The sequence below is a fragment of the Macaca fascicularis genome, chromosome 3, assembly GCF_037993035.2.
Source record: "Macaca fascicularis isolate 582-1 chromosome 3, T2T-MFA8v1.1".
In the NCBI taxonomy this organism is placed as follows: Eukaryota; Metazoa; Chordata; class Mammalia; order Primates; family Cercopithecidae; genus Macaca; species Macaca fascicularis.
Window position 1 is genome coordinate 196,129,403 of NC_088377.1, and position 13,142 is coordinate 196,142,544.

Sequence of the window (13,142 nt, forward strand, 5' to 3'; positions counted from 1 at the left end):
AGCAAAACTAAATGCTGTGGGGCACGGCGTGGAGGGGGTGGGGGCAGCCTCAATCCCAGGTTTGATGTCAGCGATAACAAGGTTTCCAAATCAAACGGCAAGGAAACCTGTCGGCAGTGTTGACTAGGAAATGCTGTCCTCGGAACAAATATTTTAATTATCCACAGTAGTTCTGGTAGCTTGGCTAGCTCCCTGTTTATTAGTATGATAATATCACCTCAATGTACAAACTTTATGCATCAGGCATGCATAATGCATGAACGGGCAAATAAAGAGATCTGGAGCCTGTTCGCAGCGGGCCATGCCAATTATCTCGCACGGCCAGAGCCTGCCTCTGCTCGCAGCTGTTCTTTGAAACCATTCATCAACGCTTAGGAGATATCCGTGGTACCGGCCAGGCTGTTTGAATCTCCATTGTTTACATACTAGGAGTTTAGCTACTGGTTGGAAATTATCTGTCACATAAACATCCTCTGAGGATACAGATGAGGGAAAGGGAGACAAGCACTGTCTTTATGAATTTTTTTTATTTATTCTGATGACTTTTTTCTTTTACAGTTTTGTGTCCTTTTTAATTACTTCGTTTTCATCTGGAATTGTCACATTTCTCTCTCCAGTTGAGCAGGTGCAAATTAATGCTCTAAAATGACTGGGGCTGGAAACCAGGGGCGCAGAGATAAATATTTTCTGTTCACACGTCTGTTGTGTAATTCAAAGCTTTTCTTTTGGTAATCTGATTTTTTTTTTTTTTCGTCCCTCTGGCCACAGGATCTTTACGGGGGACAAACGACCTTATGTGTGGGTTGTGAATTCACTTGCTTCCATTTGTTTCTTTTCCTTTCCAGGAACAATATAAATTTTGGAAGTCAGATATTGAACTTGAGCCAAAATAGTATGTGTCACCAACCAAAGTTTTTAAAGGGCTAAATGTTGTTTTTATTGCGGTTATCCCCTCGTAAGCAAAGGCAGAGCAGATACCATCATTATCTGCTGTCAGCAGGCGTGCCATTGCACATTTCAGCTTGAACATCAGGGCTGTTACTGCATGCTCCAAAGCTGCACCAGCCACGAGGCAGGCTTATTTACCAAGGACTTAGGAAATAATTTGAGGACCAGGCAGAGAGAATCCTAGTGAACACGTTTTTGCTGACGCCTATGTTCACGTGAATCTGGGAGCGTGCACATAAGAGTGTGTCATTAGGCAAATGCATACAGAATCAGATATCTAATATTTGACCTGACCCAGGAAGGAACTCACAATGAAATACGATTGCATGCTTTCATTTAAAAGTGTATCCTAAATACATAAACTAGCCAGGCGTGGTGGCGCATGCCTGGAGTCCCAGCTACTTGGAAGGTTGAGATGGGAGGATCACTTGAGCCCGGGGGGCAGAGGTTGCAGTGAGCCCAGATAGTGCCACTGTCCTCCAGCCTGGGCAACAGAGCGAGACCTTGTCTTAAATAAATAAATATATAAATAAAAGCATATCCTATGTTCCAAGACTAGACATAAACATAAGGATACCAGAGATATTGGCTGAGAAAGAACAGAAAAGCAATCCCGTGTTCTCAGCCTCTTTTCTTTCTTCTTTCCTTCCCCTCAGACTTAGAACCTCTTTGTCAGTACAGGTGCACACCATCTCCTTCCATCCTTTCCCATGACCATGGCAAAACCTTGACATTGCAAAGGCAGACTCTGACCACGGAATTCTCATCTCTGGAGGAGGGTATCCCCATCACATAGAGTTGTGACAAGGTTGAGAGAATGTCTCTAAGAGCCCAGTGCTGTAACAGGCAGATAGTAGGAAAAAAATGTTGGCTGCTGTTGTTTTTGCTGAAGCTGCTGTTGCTCTTACTAAAAGTAGATTTTAGCAAGCCTGTATCCTGCAGTTGAGATCCAGATAAGGAAAACTGCTTACCTGGAATCACAAAATAGCTGGTCTCCTGACCCCTTCTTTACTTATGGGAGTCCCTACGTGGCATGAAAGCATATTTTCATGCAAGTCTGTCTTCCGTACTAGACTCTGAGCTCCCTAAGAGCAAATCCTTTGTCTGCTTCTTTCTGTTTCCCCAGCACATAGCACCATGTCTTGCACATAGTGGCATCTCAATACCTATTTGTTGAATTACACGCAAAGTAAAAAAGAAACTATGAATATGAATTGTCAGAAGAATAGCAGCTGAGTGAAGTCCTAAGGTTTAGACACAGGAATCTGTGCCCAGGCAATACAGATGGATTGTCTTACAGGCATCAGAGACAAAAGGGCAAAAGCTTCCTATTGTATGAAACAAATCATCTAATAAGTTTTACTGACCAGACTTATGTAAGATCATTTGCAAGAAGAGGAAAACAAGTAAAAACCGTTGTAAGACTTCAGTGGTAAAAGCCCCTCATAAGTCTCCTTTGTAAAAGTATTCTCTGTTGTTTAAAATAGGTTTAAAGTGTTCCTCTTGAATAGTACCAGCTCCCCCAAAATTCTGTGTATGTTCTTCAGGTGCTCAGCATGTCCCCTCTTCTCTGGAAATCTTAGGTAAATGCTAACATGGGTCTAGTCTGGCCAAAGTAGCACAAATTTTAAGTATCTGATTCCTAATTAGGATTCTCCTTCTGTTTCCTTATTAGGAGAAAATGTTTTTTGATTTAGATGTTTTCCTGGATTATTTGCAGTTTTCAGGGGCCATCACAGAAACCTTGAGGCCTGTGGTGGTCCTACAGTTCACACAGACAGTAGTGGGCGTGCATACCCTGGGCCAGAGAAGGCAGATGCGAAGGCAGCCTGCGGAGCCGACCTCAGACCACCAGAGGGTCTGATCTCAGGGCAGAGACTCAGTTAGACTGCCTGGGGTTAGGAATCAACAGACATAAAATGATACAGAGAAACTGTGTTTCAACTTTTGTTTAGTGGCCTCCTTAAATGTAATTTTATTTACGTTCTTTGTATTCCACTAGTGTAAAGAAGTATTCTATATTAAAATATAGTGAAGATGGCCTGGTTGTCATACAGCTTCACAAACAGAACATAATTCCGGTCTTAGACATGGAGACTGCTACCCTTGGCCCTTAGTGAAAAGGGCAGGGGATTCCCTACGTATGAACAGAGAGACCGCAGCCTGAATTAGAAAAAGCAGGACTCCGAGAATGGTCTTGAGAGACCTTTCGTTAGCATAATTTAAATTTGCTACCTTGATATGTCATAGCCAATTATATGCTTAGGAGGTCATTCATTCATTAACCATTAATCTGTTCAGCAAACATTTTTATACAATGCTGAGTCCAAGGTTCAGAATAGGTAGAGGGGATGAGACACGGCTTCATGGCCCGAGGATTTCAGAATGTGTTTGTCTTTCTTCTGTCTGAGATGCGGTAGGAACATGGTCCGAGCAGCTATGGCTTTAAAATTGCAATTCAGTGTGACAGTTGCTATTATTGGTACTTATGGCGCTTTCTTCAGTCACAAATTAGAAAGCACACAGGAGAAATACCTGCAGCAACATGGTAAGAAACAACTAGCTTCTAAATAACATAAAAAAGCAGCAATGCCATGTAAGTGGACGAAGAATGAGAGAGGACAGTTTGTAGTCAGGAAAACACATGAGAAATGCAAATGTCAAGGGGGGAGGAGGGAAGGGTAGCATTAGGAGAGATACCTAATGTAAATGACGAGTTGATGGGTGCAGCACACCAACATGGCTCATGTATACATATGTAACAAACCTGCACGTTGTGCACATGTACCCTAGAACTTAAAGTATAATAATAAAAAAAAGGTGTCCAGCTTTACTCAAAATTTCTAAAAATTCAAACATTTACCCATTAGAGTGGTTTTAAAAACTTTTTTAAGATAGAACCTAGATCTCCATATATCATCCGTTGGAGAGCAACTAGACAGTATTTACTAAAATGTGAAGTGTTTTGACTTTCCGTGTAGACTGTCTTATTGTTCCCCGTGTTTCACAGCCCTTCCCTGTAAAAAGATCATCCTCCACCCCGTGGCCATCAGGCCTGCAGGGCCTCGGTGGAGTTACAGACTCACCCCTGCTCTGTTGGAACCAATGGGATGCATCTTGGCCAACAGCGTAAGAGTGGACATGAACTACACCATGTCCCGGACATTTTTTAATTATGCAAAATATTTTTTAGTAATATTTCTTTTTAAATTTATTTTTATTGAGGTAAAATATACATATATAATGTATATATAAATATATATAAATAAATTATATATATACGTGTGTGTGTATATATGTAATTTGCCAGTTTTACCATTGGAGTAGTAACAAACACATTTATATTCTTTTCTCCCCTTTCATCGTGCATTTCTGCAAGCACCCCTTGCTCATTTCCTTTTGTCGTGAGCTCAGCCTGTTCCAGATGAAGGCTGATCTTTCAGCCAGGATCCTAGAAAGAAGATGCATCCTGGAGGAGAGCCCAGGAGAGCACAGCCGGGCTGCTGCAGTCCTGGTTACCAGGATGCAACGTTAGCGGAAAGTCAGCTTCCTTGTTTCACACCATTGAGAGTCAGGAGTTGTGTGTCTGAAACCACAAGATTATTTCATGAACGCTGACTGTAAAACCTTTTTAAAACAGCAACTGCAGTGCTACCAACTAGCTTAACGACAGAGGCAGTCTTACCCATGTGCAAAGATGTATGTAAGAGGTTTTTCAGCAACACTGTTTTAAGGTAGCAGAAAATGAAAGGAAACAACCCAAAATATCCATCAGTAGACAATGGACTAAATAAATGATTACATTGCCATATGATGGGATACTATGCATCTCTTCAAAAATGAAGTTTTACAACTTTTAAAAACGATTTACATAATTGTATATTATAGTATTTACCTTTCTGCTACTTGATGTTTTCACTTAACCTTATATTCTTCATGTTGGCCCATGTTGATAGGTGTAGATCTACTAATTCATTCTGCATGCTCTATAATATCCTGCCATGTGAGTAACTGCGTTTTGTTCATTTAGTCTCCTGCTAATGAGTAGCTGAGTAATTTCCCGTTGTGACCTGTACATAGCTGCTGTTAGGAACAACCTTTGCCGGCCTTCTTGTGCACGGGTGCAGAGGATGCTCCGAGATGTGTTCCCAGGAGTGGAGCCCACAGGTCATACACATGAGCATCTTCAGATGTCACGGATATCGCTAAGCTGTTCTCCAGAGTGGCCGTGCCCACTCACGCCCCCACACATGGCTTCACCCTCTTGTAGCGGCCAGACAAGATGTCAAGACCGTACAAAATGTGTTACATTGAGACATGTCACATCATACTATGTATGGCATGTGTATTATTATGAATACATAGCCATGTGGTAGAAATATCTTTTAAATATGGAGAGAAATGATCAACATTAACTTCAAAATTATGGTCACTTCTGGGAGGAGAGAGGACTGGGATTAGGGAAGGAATGCAAATGACATGGTAGCTATTTGTTATGTCTTGGTTTTTTTTGTACTCAACACTACTTATTTATTATTGTCTTCCCCATATTCTTTTATTTTGTTTGGTTTGAGGCTCTTTCATTTTTATTCATCATTAATAATTGCATATATTAATTGGGTACAATGTGATGTTATATACATACATACATTGTGGAATGATCAAATCAGGCTAATTAACATATCTGTCACTTCACGCATTTATCATTCTTTGTGATGAAAACATTTAAAACTCCACTCTTTTAGCAATTTTGAAATACACAATACATTATTATTACCTAGAGTCACCATGCTGTACAATAGACACCAAAATGTATTCCTTCCGTCTAACTGAAACTGTGTACCCTTCGACCGACAGCTCCTTTTTCCCCACCTGCCGCCCCCTCACGTCAGCCTCTGATAACCGTCTTTCTACTCTTTGCTTCTATGAAATCAACATTTTTAGATTCCACATATGAGTGAGATCGTGTGACATTTCTCCTTCTGTGCCTGGCTTATTTCACTTAGCAAAATGTCTTCTAGATTCATCCATGTTGTCACAAGTGACACAAGTCTCTTCGTCTCTAAGACTGAGTAGTTCTCCATTGTGTATATGTACCCATGTTTTAATCCATTCATCTGTCAATGGGCGTGTAGGCTGTCTCCATGTCTGGGCTGTTATGAGCAGTGCTGCAGTAAACACGGAAGTGCAGACAGCTCTTCAATATCCTGATTTCAATTCCTTTGGATCTTTACACAGCAGTGAGATTGCTGAATCATAGGGAAATTCTATTTTTAGTTTTTTGAGGAACCACCATATTGTTTTACAAAATAGCTTTACTAACTTACCTTCCCCCCATGGCATATGAAGGTTTCCTATTCTCCACATCTTCACCGACACCTGTTAGCTTTTTCTTTAATTTAAATCATAGCCATCCCACAGGTATGAGTTGATATCTTATTGTGGTTTTAATTTGCATTTCCCCAATGATTAGTGATGCTGAGCGTTTTTCCTGTATCTATTGTCTATTTGCATGTCTTCTTTTGACAAATTCAGGACCTTTGCCCATTTTTAATAGGGTTACATGTTTTCTTGCTATTGAGTAGTTTGAATTCCTTACATATTTTGGTTATTAGCCCCTTATGTGATATATGACATGCTGGTATTTTCAACACAATTCATGAAATGTCTTTTCACTCTATTAATTGCTTTCTTTGTTGTGCAGAAGTTTAGGATGATGCAACCCCGTTTGCCTGGCTTGGCTTTTGTTGCCTGCCTGTGCTTCTGGGGTCCAATCCAAGAATCATTGCCCAGACCAATGTCATGGAGCTTTTTCACTATGTTTTCTTCCAGTAGTTTTACAATTTCAGGTCTTATACTGAAGCCTTTAATCCATTTTGAGTTGATTATTGTATAAGGAGTGAGATAAGAGTCCAGTTTCCTCCTTCTGCATGTGAATAGCCAGCTTTTCCAACACCGCTTATTGAAGAGACTGTCCTTTCCCCAGTGTGTGTTCTTGGCATCTTTGTGAAAAATAAATTAACATAGAAGAATTGGTTTATTTCTGAGCTCTCTATCCTATTCCATTGGTTGATGTGTCTGTTTTTATGTTAGTACTATCCTGTTTTGTTTACTACTGTGCTGTTTTGATTACTATTTGGTGTGATGCCTCCTGTTTTATTCTTTTTGATCAAGATTGCTTTGGCTATTTGGGGTCTTTGTGGTTCCATATGAATTTTAGGATTTTTCTGTGGAAAAATCAGTTTTGTTCTGTTTCTGTCAAGAATGACTTTGAAATTTGGATACAGATTGCATTGAATATACAAATCGCTTTGGGTAGTATGGACATTTTAACAATATTAATTCTTCCAATCCATGAACAGGGGATATCTTTCTATTTATTTGTGTCGTCTTCAATTTTCTTTCATCAATTTTTATAGTATTCAGTATACATATTTTTTACCTCCTTGAATTTACTCCTAAGTATCTTTTTTTGATGCCATTGTAAATGGGATTGTTTTCTTAATTTACTTGTAGATAGTTCATTTTTAGTATATAGAAACAGTGCTGATTTTTGTGTTGCATTGTGTAATCTGTAGCTTTACCAAATCTGTTTATCACTTGTAACACTCCTTTGGTGCAATCTTTATGGTTCTCTCTATAAAAGATCACGTCATCAGCAAACAGAAAAATTCACTTCTTCCTTTACTATTTGGATGACTTTTATTTCATTTTCTTGCCTAATTGCTCTTGCTAAAACACCCAGGATTATGTTGAATAGAAGTGGTGAGAGTGGGTATCCTTGTCTTGCTCTGATCTTAGAGGAAAAGGCTTCAGCTTCACCATGGAATATGATGTTAGCTATGGGTTTGGCATAGATGGCCTTTATTGTGTTGAGGAACATTCCTTCTATACCTACTTTTTGACAGCGTTTATCATGAAAGGATGTTGAAGCATTTGTCAAATGCCTTTTTTGCATCTATTGCAAGGATTGCATGGCCTTCATTTTGTTAATATGGTGAATCACATTTACTGATTTGTGTATGTTGAACCATCCTTGCATCCCAGAGCTGCATCCCACTTGATTATGATGAATGATCCTTTTTTAAAAAAATTGTTTATTTCCATAGGTTTTTGAGGAACTGGTGATATTTGATTACATGAGTAAGTTATTTAGTGGTGATTTGTGAGATTTTGGTGCACTCATCAGCCAAGCAGTATACACTGAACCCAATTTGTAGTCTTTTATGCCTCACCACCCTCCTACCCTTTCCTCCAAGTCCCCAAAGTCCATTGTATCATTTTTATGCCTTTGTATCCTCAACAGCTTAGCTCCCACTTATGAGTGAGAACATACGATGTTTGGTTTTCCAATTAGTGATCCTTCTAATGTATATTGAATATGATTTGCCAGTATTTTGTTGAGGGTTTTTGCATCTATGTTCATCAGGGATATTAGACTGTAGATGGGGTTTTTGGCGGGGGTAGGGGAGTTTGCTAGTCTCTTTGTCTGGCTTTGGTGTCAGGGTAATGCTGGCCTCATAAAATGAGTCTGGAAGTATTCCCTCCCATCCCATTTTTTGGAATAGTTTGAGAAGGACTGGTATTAGTTCTTCTCTAAATGTTGGTAGGATTCAGCAGTGAAGCCATCAGGTCCTGGGCTTTTCTTTGATAGGAGACTTTTTATTATTGATTCAATCTTCTTTCTCATTATTGATCTCTTCAATTTCTTCATGATTCGGTCTTGGTAGATTATATGTTTTTAGGAATTTATCCATTTCTTCTTGGTTATCCAATTTGTTACATGTAACTGCTCATAGTAGTCTCTTAAGATCCTTTGTATTCCTGTGTTATCAGCTGTAACATCTCCTCCTTCATTTCTGATTTTATTTGCATCTTCTCTCTTTTTTTCTTAGTCTGGCTAAATTCTTGTCAATTTTTTTTTAGCCTTTCAAGAAATAAACTTTAGAAAAACTAACTTAAAATAGAGTAATACAGTGTAATGTTAAGATTTTATAAAGCTTGCAGATATACATGCAACCATTTTCATGTTATTTTTGTCTATGTTTTAAAATACGTGCTCATGTGTAAATATGACCATGTATGTGCATACAAGCATTTTTAAGTACATTTTAGCAACATTTAGGTTACCTCTGGGAAGTGGGGATAAAACAGATCACTGTTACTTTGTTCCTCTCTTTAGTGTTTGAAGTTTTTTAGAAACATATATTAAGTTTGTGAATTAAAGATGAAAAGCGACTAATTCAGGCTCAGTAGCTTTTTTATTGCATGGATGAGACAAAAGACTTAAAACTATCTACACCTGTGGTTTTTTTCCTCTGTAAAATATGGTTAGAAATATCTACTTTGCAGAGCTGCTGTAAGGATTTGATTAGAAATTATTCATAAAAAACCTAACAGCATGCCTTTTACGTAGTAGGCACTAAATAAATAACAATTGTTTACATTATTAATAAGAACATAGGAGATATTCTGTTTGCAAATTTACTCACCCTGAAATGTGCAGAGAAAATAGATATAGGTTCTTTATTTTTCAGTCATCTTTCTTCCACTTGAACTCCCCATGGGGGGGGAAGTGGATCTTAGAGCCAAGAAACTTAGTTTAACTCAATAATTTAAACTGGTATTTCAATCTCTTTTGCTAAGTGCTGCCTCTTTGGGTGTAAGTATGTGGACTTTCAGATCACTGTTCCCTCACTGGGTAGGGGGTGCCATATTTAGCAAATAAAAATTTAAGATACTCAATTACATTTGAATTTTAGCTAAACCACAAATAATTTTTTTGTAGTATGTCCCAAATGCTGCATGGGACACACTTACGGTAAGAAAGTGCTTATTCTTTATCTGAGCACCACATGGAACCAGGCATCCTGCCTATCCTCTGGCAGCCCCATCTGTGGGTGAACAGAGAGGGCACCATGTTGGGGAAAAGGGCCCTGGACTCCTGGACTTTGTGCCTGGGGTAGAGCCTGGATCCAGTCCTTGGGCAGCAGATAGGCCTCTGCTTTGATGTCCAAGGCCAGCATGACCCACAGTCTATGTGTCTCAGCTCAGCTGGACCTGTGGATGGGCACCGGCCAGACCTTCCACCTTACCTCTCAAGGGTAGAGGACTCCTTGCGTTTCTGCTACATGCTCTTTGGGCCCTGGACTAGGGTGTCCACTCTGGGGCCTCTGCAGTGAGGCCCTGAAGCCCTCAGCATGGTGGGATCCATAGCAGATTCCCTGACTTTCAGCCAGTTGTCAGATGACCCCTCAGAAGTGTGTGGGGAGTTTTGATGATGACTGCAGGAATACTGAACTCCAGCCATCCCTCTGCCCAAGATAGTGTGCATCCTTCAGCTTTGCTATAGCCACCCCTTGTGAGTTCATGGCATCCTGGGTCACGGTGCTGCAGGCAGCCCTGGCCATGGTGTTCCCACGGTGCATCTGTCTCCCTCGGACCACCCACTTCCCACTTCCTCTTTCTCCCTGCATCTTCCCACAATCCACCTGAGCCAAAGGGGCAGCCTCTCCTGCCTGTCCTGCATGCTCTGTGCTTTCTCATTCAGCATTCACCCCACAAACATGCAATCAAGCACCAACTCTATTCAAAACACCCTTCTCGATGCAGAAAATAACAGCAGTGAATCTGAACCGTTCTTGACTCTCTCAGAGCTTACATCCTAGTGCAATAGATGAAGAGAAGGACAGCAAGCAAGTACACTGATAATTACATATTATAAGGCCCTGATAGCATAGTGTGTGGTAATAAGTTCTACAAAGATCAGGAAAGCCGTGAGGATGGAGGGTCATGGAGGGGAGTTCCTTTAGATGGGACAGTCGGAGAAGGCATTTGAGTAGAGATTTGAATGAAGAGAAAGACAGGCCATAGCAGTGTCTAGGGGCAGAGCCTTTCAGGCAGAGAGCACAAGCGGCTCAGTGGGAAAAGGCCTGACATGCCTCCAGCCCTACAGGGAGGCCAGCTAGCTGGAGTGGGTGAGTGCAGAGGACAATGGCTGAAATAAGGTTGGAAAAGTCACCAGGCCCGCCTGTTAATATGTTTTCAAAAAGATATAGAAAATAATTCAGATACTTTTTTTTTTTTCTTTCTGGACTCACCTTTTGCTAAGAAGAATTAAGAAGTCACCTGCAGAGAAAACGGATCAGGGGCCACTTGGTCCTGAATTGGACCTTCCTTCTCACTTCTCAGGGCTGCAACATTCCTGCAGCTGGGAAGCTGCAAGCTAATGATTCAAGAGAAAACTGAAATATAGTTTGACATTTTCAAAATGTTCCTGTTACATGAATAAGTTACAAGGTGTTATGAGAGACCTGTTGGATGGAGTGACATCCTTCCTGGGGGAGCCAGCAGACTTAGCACTGAGGCTTCATTAATTTATAAGAACCCATAAAGCCATCCTGGAATGTGCGTCTGTGTGGTAAAAAATGAGGTTATGAGGATATAAACCAAATGTGATGCTTCATAGAATGATGTTTTGTGGCGTTACAATAATCTGAAAATATGGACTTTGAGTTGGGTGTGTTGTAATTAACACAGGTGCAGAGGTAGGGAGCTGTGCCTTGGCCCCCCTGCCGGCCTGGCCTCTGCCATCCCATCATTGATTACTCTTCTGTGAATTCGGGTTCTCCAGGCTCCGCACATCTATCTCCATAGTATAAGGAAAACTTGTTTTCTTTTTCTGTTGTCAGCTAAACTAATGGCTTCGTCTTTGTTTTCTTCCTGGCTATTCTCTGCCCAACACAGGTCCTGGTATTCCTATGGTGACGGTGCACAACACAACAGATAAGAAAAGTAAGTGCTCTTTTTTTCCCTTAAATTTTCCTGAGACTCAGGAGAAAGGAAGCAAAACACTCTATGAGATCAGCTGGCCCACATTCTCCCACTCAGAGACAGAGGGAGGAGTCCTGTCCTAGCAGTTCAGAGTAGGCCATGCTGATCACCAATATCAGCTAAATATGATGAAAGCCAGGGTCTGCATACCCCAATCAGAGGGCCCCACACCCCTTCACAAGTGCTGAGCCTGGAGGGTCATTCTAGGGCCACCCAGGTCATAGCCTGACATCCTCTGAACAGCCAGCTCGAAAGGCTTTGTAGCCTGACATGAGTCCATCCCCACTGAGAACCTGCCATGTGGCGCCAAGACTTGAGGGGCGCATGGGGGCTCATCTGTCTTTGTGGGTCTGGGGGCTTCATGGCATGGAGGGTCTCTGCATCCATGCTGCACAGGATGTCAGAGAAAAACTGATTCTGCCATTTGTAAAATGGTAGGGAAGGCTTTTTCAGGACTGTTGTGAAAGGGGAGGGAGATTCAGGCTCAACTTCAAATACAGCAAGATCCGGTGGGGGTTTATTATGGCCAACGAGCAGAGAGAGGGGTCCGTGGATGGACAACTGCTAAGAGAAGGCATCGGTGGGAGGAGATTTTTGCTAAGCTGATCTCACAAGATCCTTGCTGAAGGCAGGACAAGGACTTAGGCTCAAAGGTGGAGGATGAGGAACTTGCTCAGTTACGGAGGGGGATCAGATATCAGGGGCAGGGACTTCTTGCCAAAGCTGGGCAATGCAGGCCAAAGACAGGATAGGATCAAGGTGGAAGCCTGGTCAACAAGAGGACTCAGAGGAGCCTCACTCAAGTTTGGTCAAGAACGGAGTCTTTGTAAGACCTCCCAGGGTCTCTTGAGGCATGTGTTTACTCGGAGGGACCCCACGCAGGTCACCACGGGCACATCCATGTTTATGCGAGGGATGTATGCTGTGTGCAGTGGGAGGCAGACACGCAGCACAGCTGAGAAGCAAAGAGAACTCGCCCTTGGTCCCTCCCTTTCCAGCCCTCCCTCTGTCTAACCCAAAGCAGCCTGTGTCCTCCTTCCCCCAACTCCCTCCCACTCCCTTCCACATCCGGGAGCCCCCTTCCCTGGCAGGAGGGCAAACCTCATGGCCAGGGTCCGCAGCTCCCCTAGGTCTGGAGACAGAGGTGACTCCGCGTCTCCAGTGACCATCGAGCGTCAGCAGCTCCCTGATCCCTCTCTCTGTGACGGTACTTTAAGCTCCAGGAGAACTGGGGAGGAGGGGGGCATGTTGGAAAGGAGAACTCCAAACATATGTTTAGACACCGTGAAGTGGTTTCAAGTGTTCCAAAGTGGACAAAATAGATTTGTTTAAAGAGACAGCACTTAGCCAATAATGATGGT

At 41.8% G+C, this 13,142-nt stretch overlaps 1 protein-coding gene across 4 annotated transcripts in view; it reads left to right on the forward strand.

Annotated features, from left to right (window-relative positions):
- The window catches only part of DPP6 (dipeptidyl peptidase like 6), a 1,022,456-nt gene that overhangs the window by 971,818 nt on the left and 37,496 nt on the right, over nt 1-13,142 (forward strand). For all 4 annotated transcript variants that reach the window (XM_005551244.4, XM_045387368.2, XM_005551243.4 and 1 more), the window contains exon 17: nt 11,695-11,742. In XM_005551244.4, coding sequence (XP_005551301.3) covers nt 11,695-11,742 — 48 coding nt within the window. The remainder of the gene's footprint in view (nt 1-11,694; nt 11,743-13,142) is intronic.